The 21,602-nt window shown below is 38.1% G+C and overlaps 1 protein-coding gene across 1 annotated transcript in view; it reads right to left on the bottom strand.

Annotated features, from left to right (window-relative positions):
* Positions 1–532: 532 nt before the first annotated feature.
* SAMD5 (sterile alpha motif domain containing 5) overlaps positions 533–21,602 on the bottom strand; it is a 404,344-nt gene continuing 383,274 nt past the window's right edge. Inside the window, exon 2 of the mRNA XM_087865571.1 lies at positions 533–21,327. Within this exon, the coding sequence (XP_087721697.1) occupies positions 21,148–21,327 (180 nt within the window). The 3' untranslated portion in view covers positions 533–21,147. The remainder of the gene's footprint in view (positions 21,328–21,602) is intronic.

The following is a 21,602-nucleotide window of genomic DNA, read 5'->3' as shown; positions in this document are numbered from 1 at the left end:
CTTATTTCACTTAGCATAATCTCCTCCAGTCCCATCCATGTTGCTGCAAATGTTGTGTCATCGTTCTTTCTGATGGCTGAGTAATATTCCATTGTATATATGGACCACATCTTCTTAATCCAGTCGTCTGTTGAAGGGCATCTCGTCTCCTTCCACAATTTAGCTATTGTGGACAATGCTGCTATGAACACTGGGGTGCATATGGCCCTTCTCTTCACTACGTTTGTATCTTTGGGGTAAATACCCAGTAGTGCAATTGCTGGATCATAGGGTAGCTCAATTTTTAACTTTTTAAGGGACCTCCACACTGTTTTCCAAAGTGTCTGTACCAACTTGCATTCCCAACAGTGTAAAAGGGATCCCCTTTCTCCACATCCTCTCCAACAATCGTTGTTTCTTGCCTTGTCAATTTTTGCCATTCTAACTGGCATAAGGTGGTATCTCAATGTAGTTTTGATTTGAATTTCCCTGATGGCTAATGATTTTGAACATTTTTTCATGTGTCTGTTAGCCATTTGTATGTCTTCATTGGAAAAGTGTCTGTTCATATCTTCTGCCCATTTTTTGATTTATTTGTTTCACGTGTACTGAGTTTGAGAAGTTCCTTGTAGATCTTGGATACTAGTCTTTTATCTGTAGTGTTATTTGCAAATATCTTCTCCCATTCTGTGGGCTGCCTCTTAGTTTTTTTGACTGGTTCCTTGGCTGTGCAGAAGCTTTTTATCTTGACGAAGTCCCACAAGTTCATTTTTTCTTTTGTTTCTCTTGCCTTTGGAGATGTGTCATGAAAAAAGTTGCTGTGGCCGATGTCAAAGAGGTTGCAGCCTATGTTCTCCTCTAGGATTTTGATGGATTCCTGTCTCACATCGAGGTCTTTTATCCATTTAGAGTTTATCTTTGTGTTTGATGTGAGAGAGTGGTCAAGTTTCATTCTTTTGCATGTAGCTGTCCAATTTTCCCAGCACCATTTATTGAAGAGACTGTCCTTTTTCCACTGGATGTTTTTTCCTGCTTTGTCAAGATTAGTTGCCCAAAGAGCCGAGGGTCCATTTCTGGGTTCTCTATTCTGTTCCACTGGTCTATGTGTCTGTTTTTGTGCCAGTACCATGCTGTCTTTGTGATCACAGCTTTGTAGTATAGCTTGAAATCCGGCATTGTGATGCCCCCAGCTTTGTTTTTCCTTTTCAACAATTCCTTGGCGATGGTGGTGCTCTTTAAAAGCAGATTCCCTTTTCCCTCAGATCATGGGATGTGTAGCAAGAAAAGAAACGGGGTCTTAGAGATTGACGCTCTCTTTGTGGTGTAAGAAGGATGATAATTCTGTTACTATTACCACCTTCAATTCCAACCTGAAGGATCATTCCTGTTCACGCAAGAGCAGCACCCAGTAACTAAAATGTGCTAGGAACGCTGCTAAGCATGTTGCCAATATGATCGCACTTAATCCTTACAACTGGAGACTTCGGTATTTTCTCTCTGAACACAGAGCTGAGAAAACCAAAGTATGGGGAGGACCTGGGTAAACTGCTCAAGGATTCCCAAGGAGTAAGTGAGAGGTAAATCCATGATCTAGCAAAGATTCTGTTAGACTGTAGGCTTCTCAGGTTTTGGGCCAACAAGCTTAGTTAAGCTTTCTGAACTTCCTCTTCTTTATTTGTGGGACTAGGGTGTTGGACAGTGGAATAACTCAGGGTCTTTCTGGTTTTCGAGTTCTAAAGAGAAGGTAAGCACTTTCCAACACCTGTAAAACAATTCCTATAATACTTGCGATTATTCACAAACTTTTGTCCCCCTACATCTGTAAGTGGGCAGGAAGTCAACTTTTCAATAAATGTAACTTTTTGTTTTATTTACTTACACCTCTTAGGTAAGAAAATGGATTGCAAAAGGCTTTTAGTGCAGAAGCCCTGAAGAATAAGCGACATTTGGAAATTTCCTTTGGGGGGGGTGGTTAGGCCAAATGAACAGAGAAAGGTTATGTGTATATATGTGCCATAGAGAATTATCACTAGGGGCACCTTACAGCTTCCGAGGCAATGGAGTGGCTTAAAATGATGATGGTTCTAATAATGAGGATAAAGAGGAGGAGGGAGATGGTGAAGGAATGATTGGTGAGCACTGCCATTCTGCAATATTAAGGTCTTTTTGATAAATCCTATAGATCTGGGCCAGCTCCTGGGTTGGAAGGTCATGATTCAAATGGCCAGAGGAACTGCTGTGTCAACTTTAAATGATATCTCTCCTTGCCACTGGCCTAGGAGGAGGTGGCATTTAGAGAAAAATATCGGCTATCCCTGATGCCCTCTGTACTTATATCACCTGCTTCTCTCTCTCCAGCATGAGGATATGACGATGAGAGAGCCGAAGAGGCACAGAGTTGGCCGGTCAATGAGAACGCCTCCCAATAGTTACACCACGGATAAAGGAAACGTGTCTTTTTCAGGGGTAATTGCAATTTAATTCATTTCCATCCCACTATTATGTCATCGGTTTTAGAATGCTCCTCTTTTTTCACATTCAACCAAGATTATACCCTCCTCCCACTTTGGGGGGGGCAATATCACCTTACAGGAATAAATTGCTGATAATCAAAAATTTCTCTCTTCTCTTGTCTTCCCTTCTCTCCTCTTCTCTTCCCTTTTTTCTTCTCTCTTTTCTTTCTTTTTCTTTTCTTTCAAGAGCAAGTGGCAGGAGAGGGAGACAGAATCTTAAGCAGGCTCCATGCCCAGCCCAGAGACTGATGCAGTGCTTGATCTCACAATCCTGAGACCATGACCTGAGCCAAAATCAAGAGTTGGACGCTTAACCGACTGACCCACCCAGGTGCCCCCAGAGAATTCTTTCTAAGAGTAAGTGTCAATATTATAGAATGCATATAGACAGAGACTGCGGAGGTAGTGTTTGTATTAAGGTGGTGAGATTATAGGGGAATTGGTTTGTATATGTTATATTTCCTTTTATATGGCTATAATACTGTTTTAACCATATAGGCAGAAGTTGAGAGGGGAAAGCTAATTTGGTATAATATTAATCGATTTGCAACAACACAACTCCCACACATGGCTCTCCATAAGCAAAAGCAAGTCTCTATTACATGTGTTCTCTGGGATCGCCCATGGGAAGGATGTGAATTTCTGACAGTCTTAAATGTGACAGCAGCCTTTTAGCATGTAGACGAGTACAGTAATTTGGCAGCAAACTCAAGACTCATGCTCACCAGACTGGTAGATCGGAAATAAATCACAGATGTCAGACACATGCTCTCTTAGAAAGGAGAGAATTGATAAGGTGCCAAACTCCATCACACCCATACCGTTCTTGTTCCAATTCATAGAACCTCTCACCCTTGAAATTCTGACAAGTACTATTAGGAGAAGAGACTCTAACTCATAGCTCTTCCTGACTCTTTATCCATCTTTCCAAACAGTTTCTATCTGAGCTCAGTCTCAGGCTCATTTAATTATGACATCTGAATCAATACTCCATACTAGACCCAGCCTGCACTAGCTTGCTTGGCAGTTTCCAATATCTGTGACAGCCTTTCTAAAAATGTTCATCTTCTCATTTTGAAGAGAAGGTACCCAGCTTAACATGAGGTAGCTGTATTTATTTTTAGTTTTTGAAATCCGTTGTTACTTACAGGCCTAACAAGATTTAACACACAGTTTCAAAAAAAATATATTGCGTTTTCTGAACTCGGATTCACTTTCTGCCTCTGGAATGCTAAGCTAAGGACTACAAAAATGGAAATGAAACCAACAGCAATTTAAATAAATTACAAGTTGACAATAACCTGCTTGGTGATATTTTAAATGAAACGTATTAACTGCAAAAATATCAGAAGTCTTTACGATATCTTAAGAGACTTCTTCTTTTTTTTTTTTTAACTGTAGTGGGGTTTTAGATATTTGCATGTAAAGAAACATACCACGAGGGAGGTTAAACAAAAGATTGCACAAAAATTATGCACTAAATTTGGAGCCTGAATTGCTGAAGTAAATAGGATCGATTAACCTGAATCCATGTTCTCTGAACACAGAGTATACATCTAAAGAGGATTTGGGTTGAAAACCTCTCTTAATATGTAATATATAGCTATGGTTAAGCACTAAGAGAATATATAATGGCCTTGAATCAGAATACTTTGAGTCTCGTCTATGTGCATCAAATCTGTGAGTTTAGCACAAATTATCTAGAGTCTCAGTATCCTTGTTCATCAGATGTTCATAAGGAAGAGAGAGCCCAGGATGATAAACCCCAAAGTTTGAAAATTCTGTGATTATAAGGACATCTCAACTGTGTCTTTAAAATGTTCATTATGGAATTTCTGGTCACTTTCTATGAGATATAGGCCTCTGTGTGTCTATAAGCTATAGGCCTATGGGTGTCTATAGATTATATAGGCCTATATGTTCATATGAGATAAAGTCCTATACATGTCTCTAAAGTCTTATAGGCCTTATAGGCCTCTATCAGTCCATATGGCTTTAGGCATATATGTATCTATATAGTATAGGCTTCTAAGAGTCTGAAGAAATGTAAGCCCGTATGTGTCTACAAAGGGTAGGCCTACGTGTGTCTCTTAGGTAAGGGGCTCTGTGTTTATGATATATGTCTTTTTCTGTCTATAATGTAGAACTATTTGTGTCTAGAAGGTATGAGACAATGCACGTCTCTAAGGTTTAGGCTTCTATGTATCTGTATAAGATGCAGGCTTCAAATGTCTTGAAAATGTCTGCATGGGGTCAAGGAGTTAGTTACATTGCCTTGATGAGATGTCTTCTAGTTTTCTGAATAATGTGCAATTTTACCACCAGGAACAAAGGAGATGCACATAGACACAGACATACTCACATACATATGTAAAATTATTTTTTGAAAGTCTCAGGGAGAACTCCGTATAAAATCCACACATAAGTCACAGGTAAATTCTTTTTATCATGAGGAATATAAAAAGAGATTAGAGAAAATCTTTTTAATGACACTTAGGAAACTGTCAAATCAAAGTCAATTGTTTGGTGACTATTTTTAGTGCTCCTACCAAAAAGGAAAAAGAAAAAAAGAAAAAAAGAAAAAAAGAAAAAAAGGCCCTCTATATTTTTCCTCTGAGAGCACTTAGTTTTACTGCCACTCGCAGGACTTAAAATCTTTAAGCTTGGCATTGTCCTGAAGGAGAAACAGCCATGATGATTGGTTGCCTTTGGGAATGATACGTGATTGATGAGTACTCAAATGTTCTCCTGAAGGAAATCTGAGGTCTAATACAACTTGACAGATGCCCCAAACAATAACATTAATAGTTTACATTTATTATTGTCACTATCTTTTCAAACTTCTTGATTAGACCGCTATTGCATTTATGTACCAACATATTATTTCTTGCTCAAACCACTATGGCCATCTCAGAGAAGCAACCACAACACAAAAGTCCTTTTCACAAAACACACAAAATAACCTTTGAAGTGTTTTATGGACTGCTGCATATTTTAACAGCTTCTAGTAACCAGATTCTAGTGGTTACCAAAGTGTGTGTCACTAAATAAGCACTTATGAAAGACCAAAGAATCAAACTTCATCTCATTTCCATACATGTGCATGATAATCTTTTATGAATCCTAAATATATCCTTCAATATACTTCCTAAAATACCCTATAGATTTTTTTGCTTATAGAAGAGAATGGAGAGCAGATGGCAGAACTCTATTTTCCTACTTTTAAACTAATTTCCCATCGTTTGCAGAGCACTAGACTTGTACATTTTCACATAAGGGGAGAACTAGAGTTATCTACGTCTAGGCTTCTTAAACTTTGACTTTACCATGACGGTAAATATCTTCTAGGACCATAAAAAATATTGTTAGACCCTCCTTTTATAATCTGATTGGTTAGACGTGTTTTGTCTACTCAGATTTCTACATAGACGGATGTTTTTGTTCAGACTTGTCAGAAGTGAAAGCCATCCAAGACTCATTTATCTGTATTGGGATTGCTTTTTATGCCAGAATCTATGAAGAAAATCTGTGTAATCCCAGTTCTTTGAATGTCCTATATCACTATCACATGCAGATCCAAAGGGGGAGAGAGTAAGCATAAGAAACAGTCAGTGTAAATCAGCAGAAAGAGTCCTTGCTTAAGGCAATCATTTAAATTATTTTCCAAACCTAGGGGCACCTGGGTGGCTCAGTGGGCTGAGCGTCTGACTCTTGATTTCAGCTCAGGTCATGATCTCAGGGTTGTGGGATCGAGCCTCACATGAGGCTCCCCACGCAGTGGGGAGTCTGCTTATCTCCCTCTCTGCCCCTCCCCTCTTTCTCTCTCTCTCTCTCTCTCTCAAATAAATAAATCTTTAAAAAATAAATAATTTTCCAAACCTAGACATTTATTTCTTTCTGGGGAAAAAGTTTCATTAACTATGTCAGTAGGACAGCTGGCATAAATTGCGACTGTTCCAGGCAAATTGGGACATACGGTCACACTGCCATAATTGGCTGGGCAAACATTTGCTCATCATTCAATGCCTCTGGGCCTCAGTTTTCTTATCTTTACTGTATTTAAAAATATGTTACTCATCAATTTCTTTTAGTCCTCCAGGTTTGCAAATTGTGGATAATCCTCAGTATAGATAACTGGAAAAATACGTACAGGCTAAAAGCAATATGGTGTATGTAGGTAGCAATTCTCCAAATATTCTATAAATTCATTTCAGCACATAGACTGTTAGAGGTTTGAGCTAACTAGAAAATCCTGAGTTCGTATAGAGAAGATCTGGTTTCTGTTGACTGCAAGCTTTGTGCCAACAGTGAACTTGCACTGCCAAAAAAGTGCAGTCTTAGGTTTCATTAGTGGAAGTCAAGCCTTGAGAGCACTGGAGAAGGAAGGGCCTCTATATTCACCCCTGGCCAGTCCATAACTGGAAGGTACATCCAGAATGATCTGGAGCAATTCCAGATATAAGCAACGAAGACCATGTCATTTCTGGAGAGGTGGAAGTAAGTAGGGATACTTAGACCGAGAAAAAGAAGACATTATACCTATCTTTACAAAACTGAAGTGCTATGATGTGGAAGAGAGATTTAGAGTTCCCACGATGGAGACAATAGCCAATGAATTGAATTCACAGGGACAAAGTTTGCACCGATGTACAGAATTCCTTTCTAATACTCCGATATGTTCACGAATACAAAAGAATGCCTGTGAGGGAGTGGGATCCTTGTCGCTTAGTGTTCAAGCAGCAGCTGGGGGAGAGAGGGCAATAAATGAGATCAGGGGTTTCCACATCGTGTTTCTCCAGCATCTGAGGAGGGTCCACAGAAGTGCCTCTGGGGATGGTGTGGGGGGAGGACACTGAAGGCTACTCAGTAGCATCAGGAGGACTCTAAGCCTCCAGCTCTGACATAACCACGAGCAGCTCTGCTTCTGTTTGTTGTTAAGCTGTTTGGTTTTTGCTCATTTGTTTGCTTGATGTAAGGGCTCTGCATAGTGTGTTTCTTGGATAAAAATGGGTGGAAGACGTTTCTATTTAGATAGAGGTGATGCTTATAGAACATTGTCAATGTTATAAATTTTAAAATCGTTCACTTAAAATGGTTAATTTTATGTTGTGTGAATTTCACCTTACTAAAAAAATTCATATATAGAATAAATTAATTCTGTGAATCCCCTTTGGGGCTAAAACATCAAATGTCCTTAACTCTCAAGAGCACAATAAGCAAACACATAAACAAATAAATACACAAAAAGTTGACCTCAGCTTTCATGCTCAGTAAAGGGTTCTGCTGCCAGGAAGATTGCTACGCCCATCCGTCCATCAACCACTCAGCCACACAGTCAGTACCCAGCCCTGAGAACTGTGGTGAAAGCCAGACCACATACCTTCAAGGAGCTGGCAGTCTAGTTAGGAAGACCAGGCCTAACCACACAACTTGGCAGGTTTATGACCCTTTGCTATATGCCTAAAGGGTCTCATCACTTCAGAGATCAGTGAGGGATGGAAAAGTATGGGAAGGCTTTGTGGAGGTGACAGATTTAGAGTCCAATCTCTAAACTCAGGAGGGACTTTAGTGTTTTATATACTTTCTTTTTACAGCATTTGTCACACTGGATTTTATCTGTTAGCATGTCTTTTTGCCCTCAAAGACTGTAAGACACTTGAAGCTAAGAATCATCTTTGTTGTCCAAATGCCCCAGAACAGGAATTTTTCTGAGTTCTTGGAGAAAAATCTCTCTTACAACCATCCTTGCCACATAGAAATTAGAGGAAATTTGCTATAATTTTTGTAAGTTGGGGGGGGCCCATTACTTGCATGGTCCTCTTCCAAGGCCCCGCTGTTCATTTTCTAGTGCTAATTTTTTTCTTTTTTTTCCCTGTAAGAGGATCTCCCAAATTGTATAAGCTTCAGGCCCTACAGAACCTAGATTCACCCCTGAGTAAAAAGAACTCAGTTGATTTAACTCAAAGAAAATCAAGGGCTTTTATAAGGAGGATCTCCTGTACTGCTCAGGAAGACGGGCTCTGGAGTCCTATTGCCTGGGTGGGACATCTGATCTCTGTCACTTAGGAGCTGCGTGACCTTGGTTATGTTACTTAACATCTTTCAGCTGCGATTTCCTCATTAGTTATGAGGAACAGTAGCACCCACATCATGAGTGTGTATTTTTTCGTTCAACTGTATTTACTGATAAACTAGGTGCCTAGCCAAGGACAGTGAATCAACAAATGACCTCTCCACAGAGGCAGGAGCAAATGGTTGTTGGAAAGCTACTTTTTCTTCAAACTTCCAGATGACAGTGTGACATGTAGACTCCTGTATGTTAGTTGGTTAGACTTGTGCAAGGCTAAAGGGAAGAGAAAGAAAGATCAGAAATCTGGATACACTTTAGACATGGCAGTGAACCAAGCACATTGCCCAGCTTGACTTCTCAAAATGAGACCCCAAACCAGGGATGTACAACCTCACCTCTGTCTCATGGCCTTCGCACTGGGAGCATATTTCACGTGAAATTCTCCAAGAGAGTCCCGATCCCTGAGGCAGCTGCATTTCAGCAACTGTGAGTAGGGAAATGTGCATTCCCTCCCAAGTTTCCCGCCATGGCCACGAATGTGTGTTGCTAGCAGCCAGGTATTTCCCGTAGAAAAAGCCCATTGCCTACAGAATTCACTCTCTCTGGTGGTTCAGCAGAGTGAGTTTGGCAAGTCGGAAGGCCTGATGCACAATGCGCTTATTTCCATAGCCTTTTAATTAAGGTTTTATCTGGAGTTTGAAGTTGAATTTCTATATGGCAGAGAGGCAACTTGCTGTGTGCTAACAGTTCACTGCTGTGTAGCGGAAGCAGGGGAGCTGCACATGCCAGTAAAGCTATCCTTGGACGTATAGATGCTCAAACTGTGCGAGGAAGAAGCCAAGTTCAATGGCAAGTTCAATGGCAGGAGGAAGTCGGGAGTTGGGAAGAGTTGAGAGACAGGTCTCACTTGTGAATTGGGCATAGTAGGACCACCCATAGGAATAGAAATGATTTTCTCAAAGTTCTGTTCAAAATCTTTGTGGAATACCTACTTTTCCCTTATTATTATTTTTTTTAATCTGAGATTTAGTCCAGAACAAAGACTGTCAATAGAGATACCAAATAATTCAGGTCAAAAGTTCTCCTTCTAGCATTTTGTTCACATTGGCCGCCTGTGTTATACAAATTAACTTAATGACGGTGTAATCGGTGCTTCATTCCACTTGACATGAGCAGTCTACATTTCCCTTTTCCATTCTTTTCTTTTTATTAATATAACAAAGAAAATCTTTTTTGCTTTATTTAAGTTCAACAAACCACTGATCTAAAAAAAAGTGGGGGGGGGGAGTGAATCTTCTTTTTCAAACCCTTGGCAACACATAAGCTTCCACCAAAGGCAAATAAGGCTGTAAATAACAATTATTTCCCATTCACAAGAGCTGCCTTGACTTTCCCCAAAATAACAAATTACAAGTAAATAGCCCTCCAAAGGTTTTAAGGCATTTTACTCATTCTGAACCAGTTTTGGTGGTGTTTTCTTAGAGTGGAATTATTAACCCCTTTGAAGAACTACAACCAAGTTATTAATTTCTGGGTATTTTAACTAAGCAGAGGTGGAGCAGAAAAATCCACTGGCAAGGACTTTTCCTGAAAAATAAAGACAGCTAAGATTTTTTTTTTAGCTTGAAAATCTTAATTTTATCTTGTTATAGATAAATTAAAATGAGAATCAGTCTATTTCCCTTTGGTGGCCTCCTATGAACTGAAACTGGCCAGAATTCTTCTTTTACTAGCCCTTGATCTGCTGAATAGGTCCACTTAGGTATTTATCAACTACTAGACAGATTGTGCAGAGTAGAGGAGTTGTGCAAATGTTAGGGAGTTGGCTGGTTCATATGGATGGATGCAATGAGTTCATAAATTCAGCTAGCACTGAGAGGTAAGTGGTCCAATTGCCATGCTTTCTTTCTCAATGTTTTTTTTTTTTTTGAGTATAGTTGACACGTATAGTTGACACGTGAAACTAATGATAGTTACATTAGTTTCAGGTGTACAAGATAGTGATTCAACAGCTCTGAAGGTTATGTTATGCTCACCCCAAGTGTAGCTAGCTGTCACCATATAACACTATTACACTACTACTGACTATATTCTCTATGCTGTACCTTTTTTTTTTAAAAGATTTTATTTATTTATTTGACAGAGATAGAGATAGCCAGCGAGAGAGGGAACACAAGCAGGGGGAGTAGGAGAGGAAGAAGCAGGCTCATAGCGGAGGAGCCTGATGTGGGGCTCGATCCCAGAACGCCGGGATCACGCCCTGAGCCGAAGGCAGATGCCTAACCGCTGTGCCACCCAGGCGCCCCTCTATGCTGTACCTTTTATACCTGTGACTTATTCATTCCATAACCAGAAGCCTGTATCTCCCACCCCGCCCCTCACATAGAGGTGGAATCTAAAAAACAAAACAAAACAAAAACGAACAAATACACAAACAAAAAGCAGCTATTTTGAGTGCCTTAAATTCAGGAATACGTTCCTCTTTCTTTATGTTTTGCTATAAAAAGATAATAAAGAAGTTTAATATATATTGCCTGTTTTTGGGAAACTTATCTAATGGGGAGTCTGAATACATTAATTCGTTTGATTCATTTGCTTTTTATTTACTGTACCTACTGAATTCCTGTAGTGTTGGTATAGGAATAGAAATACGGTGTTGGGATAGGTATCCCTATAGGGTTCATACCTGAGGCGTGCACCTAAATGTTACATGCAGGTGAGACAGGGAATGAAGGTAAAGTAGAAAGAGCTCTCATCAGGTCAGAAAGTGGCCATGCGACTGTCTACGACCCTCTGAGCTGGAGTTGTCTGCACTGTAAAAGACTTCCCAGTTATGTCATTCTCTGCTTACAGTCCTAGTAACACACTGCTCCTGCAGCCGGAACTGGTGTTCCAGGCACTTCCAGCAGATGCTCTTCAAGGATACCAAAATAAGACTAGGTGATAAAGATGAATCAAGGATTAGTCAGATGAGTGGTTCGCACAATGCACAATCAAAGAGCCCCCAATTGTGAAAACTCTTGAACTATAGAACTAGATTTTTATTCTGTTTTGATATAATAACAGAGTCCCTAAATGGAATTATACTTAAGACCGAGAAGAGGCAGCTGGTGGTAATGTAGGTATAATTCTATCAAGAAATTCAGCTGGAGCCATAATGAAGCATTAGATGGTCAGGTGATTTGATTTGTACACATATCTACTATTTCCAGAAAATGGCAATTTCTTCAACTATTTAAAAAATCATTCCCATAGTTTCTCTGTATGAGCGTATTTCTTTATCCCAAGTGGCTGCATGACCCTGCTATTATTTTGTCATGCATACCTTATCACAGAAACGGGTATTTTGAAACTGTTTTTGCTTTCAAGTACCACAGCCTGAATGACAGAGTTGCAGGTAAATGCTTTGCACCGTAACCACAATTCTCCCGACAGTGAAACGGGAGTTTTCCCTGCTCAAAACCAGAGCTGCTTCTGCCTGAGGCGCTGAGAAGGAATCTGAGAGGTAATAATTAGGGACACTTCATTCTTATCCTTCAACAAAGGCAATTATTTCAGTTTCAAATATTGTGGTCACATTTTTATGTTGCGGTTTATTCAAAGAGATATTTGTAAAATATGTAAAATCCAGAAGGCCTTTCATTTCCTCTTAGATTATTCCAAAATGCTAGACTAGCACTTTATTTATTCAACCATCCATCCATCCATCCATCCATCCATCCATCCATCCATCCATCCATCGGAACTTTATCTTACAAACACTGCAGAGAACTACAAATTATCACCCTGTTTTTGTCTTCTGGTAATAACAGACTAGCACTTAAGATGTGGGGATTTGAGACTAGGGCATAATTAGAAGGAAGCCTGACATTGACAACAATGTTCTGATACCATATTTTCCCCCAAGAAGAAAAAATATAAAGAACATGCATAATCACTATTAATTAAATCATAGTTGGACAGTCATTACTCTTTAGGATTTAAACAGTAGTTACCACATTAAATGAAAATTCAACTAGACAGTACATGTTTTGATTATTAGATTAACCATAGGAAACCTCTGTTTTTGCAGATCAAAAATACAGTTGAATATTGGCATCTTCATATGATTCAACACCCTAGTTGGATTTGGATGAACTATTTTACATTTCATATAGATTTTATAACTTTGAAAGTCATAACTGCAGCCACTCTAATTTAATTCCTAATTAAATGGTTTATTTATCTAGTGTATTACAGACTTTTCCCCTAAAGGACATGGCTTAGCACTGAACTCTTCAATAAGTAAGTTCATGTGGATGCTGCATAGTTTTGGCATGACTGCCCATTAGTGATTATGCTATGGTTTTTGTCCTGGGGCTAGAGAAGGTTCACGGATTTGAACGTCACCTGGGTTGTTTCTGAGATTTCTGTCGGTGCTCAGGCAGCTCCCCGTCAGGGTGAAGTCCTGGCAGCAGGACTTGTTGGATTTACTATAGTCATCAAACAGTATAAAATCTGTTTTATCTTTAGTATATTTTATGTATATTTAATATATACTTTATTTTATATACTTTAGTATATTTTACGTATTTTTAATATATACTTTATACACTTCATATTAAGTATCTTTAATATACCTAAATCTATGAAACAATTATTGAACACTCACTGCTTACATGTTCTAAGAACTCGTGTCCTTCTCAGTATTCATCATACACACCACTACTCATAGTTCATTTCAAACGCTAAACTTAAGCAATGGGAATATTCCTGGAGCAAAATGTAAATAAATCACTGCAGCGGAATTCAATTAGATTAGATCTGCTGTTCCCTGGGACAGTAGCAGAGGAGCAGTGATGCCTGAAAGCACAATCATGTGGCCCCTGATTTGGAACAAGTCCCCATGCTTTGCCCTTGGAAACTAAGAAAGAGTAGGGCGTGCTTTGTGAACGAGCTTGTATTGTAGCAGAAAGAACTAAAGAAAAACTTGGCCTTCTTCCCTCAGCACTTCCACAAAGACACAAAATGTGCACTGAAGGGCACAGACAGGAGAAACCTTTCCAATTTAAGCTCCAGGGAAAAAGTCTGCTTTGTCTTCATTGGAAACTCACAAAGCTACCAGTGCGGAGTTTAAGGATTGTCACATGTCCCTTCAAACTGGAACAAGCGAAGTGCCTCAGACATCCCTAGTCACTTATGGGTCCCAGAAAAAGAGAAGCTGTGCTAGAGAGTTCGTGGAAGAGACTGAGGCATTTTCCCATTTCAGGACAGCCATAGAGTGTTCCAGTCTACTGAGTGGCAGATGGAAGGAGAGGGAAGAGGTGGGAGGGTGAGCCACATGTCCTCTCCTAGCGCTCAGGAGGGCTTCAGCTCTTCTCTAAAGTTCTGAACAGAAAGGAGTATTACTTCTGAATTTTACATTGTGAAAGAATTTCTTAACCCAGTAAAATCTCAAATATGACAACCACCACCTGTGGTTCCTTCCATTTCAAGTGAGGTGTGTCTACACGGATTTTCAGTTGAAGTTTTCCTTCCCTCTTGATGATGGGGAAAAGCACATATTTTCCTTGTTGATTAAAACATGCATAGCCAGACAATATTATCTGTAAACTGCTCGATGGTGGCACTCAATAATTGATTAGGTGCCAGAAACAATGGCAGATAACTTGATAACTTTGCATTTTGTTTTTTGTTTTTTTTTAAAGATTTTATTTTATTTTATTCGACAGAGATAGAGACAGCCAGCGAGAGAGGGAACACAAGCAGGGGGAGTGGGAGAGGAAGAAGCAGGCTCATAGCGGAGGAGCCTGATGTGGGGCTCGATCCCAGAACGCTGGGATCACACCCTGAGCCGAAGGCAGGCGCTCAACCGCTGTGCCACCCAGGCGCCCCAACTTTGCATTTTGAACATCAAAGGTGGTTGACTCTGCTTGTAATATGGTTAAAAAAGGAGAGGAGGCTATAGGTGGGTAAAGACAAATTCCTTGTCCACCGACAACACAGTTGGGTAGGGATGACACTGGATTATAAGAATTGGAGGAGTTGCAGTTGGTTGCAAAATTAAATACGTTCAACTGTAGAAGTGGAATGGTGCTTTGTTACTTGTACTGTCAGCTTATTTAAGGAGTATCTTATCCTCAAAAGGACAAGGAGAATCTTTTCACTGGTACAGAGGCACCCAGAGTGAAATTTTGAGAAACAACTGTACAAATGTTAGATCACTGATTGTAAAACAAAAATATTATACATGACTTTTTAATATCTCCTAGGAGGGACATAATAAGGAAAATATATTTGGTTTCCAAGAAAACACATCAAATAAGGTCAATGATTCAATATGTAAGAAAAAAATTTCCATTAATATTCTACATAAAATTGTTTCATAAAGAAGCTTACATATGAAAATAATTTTTCACTTAAATAGATTTACTCTTTGATGTTAATAGACTTAGCTACTCAAATTAATTTTGAATTTTGCAAAAAACAATATAAAACATTGGCTTTGTTATGATCTTCGAAATTATTTTTTAATATTTCTTTGTACCCTTGAGCAATTTAAAATCTATGAAGTAATACATTCTTCCATAGGAAACAATGACTCTGGTGATTCTGAAACCTTAATTTTTATATTAAACAAAAGCATTAGGCTTTTGAGTTTATTGAGGCAACGAAATGAGATACACAATTGCCTTGAAATATTATCTGCAAGTAATAAAATGTTTAGAGATGACTTAATTGTTTTTATATAAAAAATGTGGACTTTTAATCCATTATAGCTGAGGTGAGAATAGTGTAAATTAATGCAGGTAAATACTTCAGCTAAGTGCTCTCGGGTGAATTGCAATTAAATTTAAGACCTATAATTTAACAAGATAAAGTCACCTCTAACTTACTCTTTGTTAATTTCAAACAAGGGGAATTAAATGTCATTACTAAAATTAGGCATTCTGGAGTTATAACATTCTATTTGCAATATTTTTCAGTCCCTATCAGTTTCGTCGGTGTTATATAGAGTTATAGAATTTGCTATTAAGAGTTCTATTAAATAATTCTGGGATTTCATAAAATTTTCTCCATAAATGGAAAAACTCATGGCTAACCCCTCGAATTGTGACTATATCTGAAATGAAGATGGTATCAAATGTCTCATTAAGTTGTTTCCAATCTGATATCTGCAAATGGACTTTGATCACTTTCAAACTTCCCTTTCTAAATTTAATTGCAAAGGTACAAAATATTTCGCTTGCCAAATGCAATTCAATATAATTCAAACGGAAAGCATTAAGGTGATACGACTATGACTTTATGTATTGAAAAAATACTTAAGTGAATATAAAAGGACGCAAGAATTGACCACATGCATACTTTCAAAGTATAGTGTAAGTTATGTTGGTATAAAGGTATGTCATGACCCATCCTGAGATGTCTCTTTGGCTTAACCCTAACGGCTTAACCCTGTCACTAGCTGATGTGAAGCTGTTTGTTTCTGTGAAATGTCCAAAATGATTTATCTATAAAAATAAAATTAGGTATTCTTTTAGGCTTTTCTATGATAAAAATTTAGATAATTCCAACTTTTTCTAGCAAATGAAAAGAATTCATTGCAATAGGAAGTTCAAATTTCATCATGACTATAGTCCATTCCTTGGCATGTCAACTAACAAAATGTATGGCACTTAAAATCAAAGACATACTTGTGTCACAGGTAAATAAACCATGGCATATATTATGATCCATATTTGGGGAATTTTAGACATTATACATATAAATATTTCCATTTCAAATAGCATGGTTACCTATGACATATAATTATGTTAGCTAACTGAAGGAAGGTTCTGATATTGGGCATAAGTAGATATACTTATGCTATACGTTTGAGCTGATTTTAACACTATTGAAAAAAAGCAGAATTGGAAATTTATCATAGATGATCCCCATAGTTTACTCAAATGCATAGTTTCAAATTTCTTTAAAAGTCCGCTTCTTACTATAGGAAGAGAACACTGGAGCCAAAAGACAGGGTGAACTTGGACAAGTCCTTTGGCTTTCCTAACACTTGGTTCTCATTGTGCTTATCTGTAACCCGAACACCAGGCTGGGTGTTCTCGAAGGGCCTCTTCAGCCCTGACATTTCACAATCCTTTTAATTTGTCCCTGTAAACCTTTATCTTCAGATTTCATATCCATTTATTTTTCCTAACAGGATCTCTGACTGTTGAATGACTGAAATAGCCAAAGGAAGGAGGGGGGAAGGGAGGAAGGAAGGGAGGGCGAGAGGGAGGAAAAAGCTAAAGAAGCTGTAGTTGAATAAATAACCTTTGATAAAGCAAAGGATTTACAGTGGCCTCCTTTCTTCTACAAAGACTCAAAAATATGTAATTATTTTAAAAAATGTACTGTATTTTTAAAAAGGAAATAAAGTGATTATTGACAAATAAAATGTCCTTGAACGAGTTTGAGATCTTGAGTCCAAGTACTACTGACATCAGCTGTAGGATGCACCGAATAATGCTAGCGTGCTCAGTGAAGATAAAAGCGTATTAAAAAGAAGAATACTACATGAAGAAAGAAGAAAGAAATTAAAAATTAAACATAAAATTGGTCAAGCCATAAAAATATAATTAAAAAAGTCCTCTGAGGCATTCTATCATGATTAACATAAAAAGTTGTAACATTTTCAATTAAAATGGGAGATAATTCATTATAAAATGAAATGTAGGGCCCCTCCAAGTATTATTTCATATAGGTCCTTTCAGAGATCACCAAAAAGGCTTAAACAACATTACCAAGAGAGAATATTTTAGAGTATCTTGATGTTATGTTTAAAATGTCAATTATAATTGATATTTATCACTGTTAATATATCACGTCTACTCACCAAAGGACAGTGACCATTTACTACAAACAATTATTTTGAAGAAGGGTTGGTAATGTCTTCTGGGATTATCTTGATATTTTAAACAAAAGCTGATTGTTTTACTTGCACAATATAGCAAACTGACTGTAAGTAGCTAATCCCTTACACTTCTTAAACAGAAAGGCAGTAATTTCCAGAAATTCGAAGTCCTCAAGGATTGATTTGGCACTCATATTTTGGACTGATTCATCATAGTGTGCTTTATATTATTAAGACCTCAATAAAAATTGAATGAATTTCCTAAAGCTCTACTTTCCTTATATTAGTTCCCACCAAAAACTCTTCCCAGCTTTATCACCAAAACCTAGCAGCAGTTCTCAAAGTGATCTGTCTAGATTGTTAAGAGGTACTACGTGGATATGGCCCACATGGGTTAAATGGTGTTACATATGTTTCTACATGTCAGGAAGCGTCTGAAATATTAATATGCTAATATACATTATGAATCTCCAAGGGGAACATATGGTATGTCAAAACCCCAAATAGGCCTTTGTTCTGTATCTCTCGGAACAGTTTAGTTTATTGGACTGCAGCTTTGCCAAAATCGCTTTGGGAATGTAGTACTATATGACTGAACCCCTTGGCCAATCACCCAAATTCTCCTTCATTCTGGTCCCAGTCCTTCTAGATGCCCTCAACACAAGCCATCAAATATAATAAACATTATTTAGTGTCTCCTATGTTGATCGAACACACAATCCCCCTGAACAAGCATCGATCTCCTAGAAAGGGCCACAGTATGGTAGACACATTCTAAAGGGCTTTCCTCTTTTGCATTTCTGTGTATACAGTTTGCTCTCTAGTGAGCCCAAGGCATCGACCTGCCTACTATATAAAAAGCAGTACATCTGTGTTAGTAGGAATGAAAGAAAGGAAGCAAGAAACAGAAGTGCCTGTATGCCACGCACAGACCTTGACACAACTCAGTGGGCCCCAGCCAGTCCACATATGTGAACAGCACAATACCAAGAGGCAATGCCCCAAGCCCCCAACACGCATCCAGCCATGATGGTGGCAGCAGGGGTAGAAAGAACAGAGATGATCTGAGCCAGAACCTGCAGGGAGTTGAACTTCACCTACTTAATTGCAACTGTTTAAATCAGAAGAGATTGAGATATGTTAATTAGCAAGTCCAAATTTTCCCCTCCGCTGTATGACAAGAGCTCAGAAGGATCTGATCAGTCCCAGAAAAATAAACTACATTTTCTCTGCACAGCTCTCTGCATTCAAATGGTCAATGTTCCCCATTCTTCTAAGACACTTGTTTTCTATACTATGCTTCCTATTCCATCTTGCACAGTTATCTTTTTTTTTTCTTTTTTTCTTTTTGTGCTGGTATGTCTTATATCCCTCCACCTGCCCCACCCGGATAGCACAGCTTCACGAAGACAAGGATACATTATATTTCTCATTATCAGCACAGTACTAACATAAATCACTAAGGCAAAGAGATAAATCTCAATGCCTTTCATAATTCAGTCCAATTCTATAATATATTTGATCATATTTGGATTATATAATAAATACTATATCACGAAATTTACCTAGTATAACTAAATGTGTAAAGTCGAACAAACATAGTATTTCTTCGCTAACAGCACGCAAAATTTTGTTTCAAACAACATATAAATGAATGCTGTGCAATGATCACTCACATAAACATATGGTTCCTTTTACCCAGCAGAAGTTCAGTATGGTCATTACAGGCTATGGATGGCTAGACTGGCATTCTTTAATAAGAAAAATAATGAATTTTAGATACTTTCATGGGTAGAAACTCTAGCACATCCCTTTTCAAGTGGAAGATGTTTACAATAGAAGTAGCATAATATAAATCATGAAAACCTAAGTTAAAAACAAGACTATCTCAAATAAGGTATTTTCAAGTTCTCTTATAGTGAAAATAAAGCTCAGCCACTTCTCCAGATTTGACCTTTCTGGATGGCTTGCCTGATCAAGTGAACAGAATTTAAAAATAACAAAGAAGCCCTCATACCAAAATGGGGTTACAGATAAGAACCAAAGGGTCTTTCTATTTACTGCTGCCCGAGTTAAGGGATAGAGTTAAACACACTTCATTTGTTCACTCTTGCTTTTTCTCTCCATCATATGAATGGTATAAATAAGTAGCTCCTGGCCTTTTCAAACCTACACCACCATATTTCATTTATGGCATCCAAAAAGGTCAAAAGGCAAAGAATAAAAAACTCCCAGCACGGGCTAACTTTGTCAATTTAAAATGCGGTTCCCTATTCAGCCCATTGTTAGGCAACCTGTTCAAACAACATCTTGGTTCACATGTCTGTGGGTCTCTGATAGGCTTCAAAGTCTGGGGAACAGCCTATGCAAGTTTGAAATCTAACCTTCTTCGCCCTCTCGTCTTTCTGTCTCCTGTTTTCTGATCTTTTTAATCCAGAATCTTTAATAGAAATTTTTTTTTTTGCAGGACTGAAAACAGCATGGGGTCAAAATCCCATACAGGTTATTTTAAGCAACATCTATGGTCTTTTGAGTGTTTCAAGAGCAATTTAATTGACCTCCAGGGACTCTTCTTCAAACATGTTCCATTAAAGAGACATAAACACAAGTACAACATATTTTAAGGTCAGATTATCAAAAGCCAAAACCTAGATAAATCTAAGTGTTTAAATAAAAGGCCCTTCAAGCAACAAACTACATATATCTCAGATAAATTAATGAACATGAAAGTGAATTTCTGAATAGGAAACGTGAAGGAGGAGATAACAGAATATAGCTGAACCAGACCCAGTATTTCTAAAGAACACATACTTCTAACAAAACCAATAACCTGGACCAATAACCAATAAGATAATCAAGTACATGTTAGACATAGGGAGACTGAATTTCTATATTCCATGCAAAAGACAATGCGGTCTATCATTTTCTGTATCAACTCAAAATGGAAATCGACTCTCCTAAGAAAATAAAATCATCAGACATTGTGTATATTGTACTATGAAACTTGATTCACAAATCAAAGGACTCTTGTTTTTCTCCCCAGTGATTCATTTACCTTCTGGATTACTTCACCATTTTTTTAAAGGAGAAATCTTGGCAACAACAACATACCTAGAGAAACAACTACTCTCAGTCACTCATCTACAGAAGGAAATCTGTAACATAATGTGCCTGTATCAGTATCACTAGAAAAGGTAGAGACATATTAGCTTTAGGAAATTAATAAAAATGTTATTGAGAAGTAGGACTTCATCACCACCTTGTGCAATGGACCAATGGACCATCTAATACTATACAGACGAAGTCAGCGTCATTCGGCGGACTCAGTAGATTAATGAGGTTCCTGGCAACAATGTACCAAAAGGCTGGAACAACACAAGTAGCAAAAACATAAGCAAAATGCCTCTATGTGGAATTTTACGGTCTATCAAAATTTGAATGGAGGGCATTAAAAAAAAAAAAAAAAGCTCCAATAAAGGCAGGAAGAAGTGACCAAAAAGAAAGGAAAAAGAAAGAAAAGACCCACATAAAAAGAATTTATGAAAGGCAAGTTTTCATCAACACTTCATCAACTCTTGGGCCCCTTTCCAAACTTGAGAACAAAGTACGTTATGACAGAACTCCAAAGTAAGATCTTAGACAAGGAAAAAAAAATTTAATATAAAAAAGATTTCACACACACCAGCATTTTCAATATAAAGCATGTCTCAAACCCACGTGTACTTTCCAGCTTGCCATTTGGTTCTTTTAGGCAATTTTGCAGCAACACCGCATACCGCAAAAAAAAAAAAAAAAAAAAAAAAAAAAAAAAAAAAAAAAAAAAAAAAATGAACACTTACCAGGTAAATCAACACTCCCTGGAGCAAAGAGGAGAAAACAGCACTTACCTAGAAAAAGAAAGAAATACAGAGATTAAGATGCTATCATGTAAAAACAATTAAAGCAGCTCTTAGATTATCCCAGCCCCTCTACTGCCAGTGTTTTCTCAATGAATGCCATTAAGTTTTTAGAAGAAAACCAAGTTTTAATTTATTCATGGTGTGAAGGGAGTTGTGTGAGGGATAAGCAAGACGGCAATAAGACAGGGCCGTGTTGCAAAACCCCCTCTGAGCTAATTTTGCCCTAACTCACTATCATGGATAACCACAGGCTGGCAAGAGAG

This window comes from Ursus americanus, chromosome 11, assembly GCF_024610735.1.
Source record: "Ursus americanus isolate L20-20 chromosome 11, mUrsAme1.1.p, whole genome shotgun sequence".
NCBI classification, from domain to species: Eukaryota; Metazoa; Chordata; class Mammalia; order Carnivora; family Ursidae; genus Ursus; species Ursus americanus.
The sequence above is the reverse complement of the archived record's forward strand: the minus strand, read 5'-3'. Positions and strand labels throughout refer to the sequence as shown.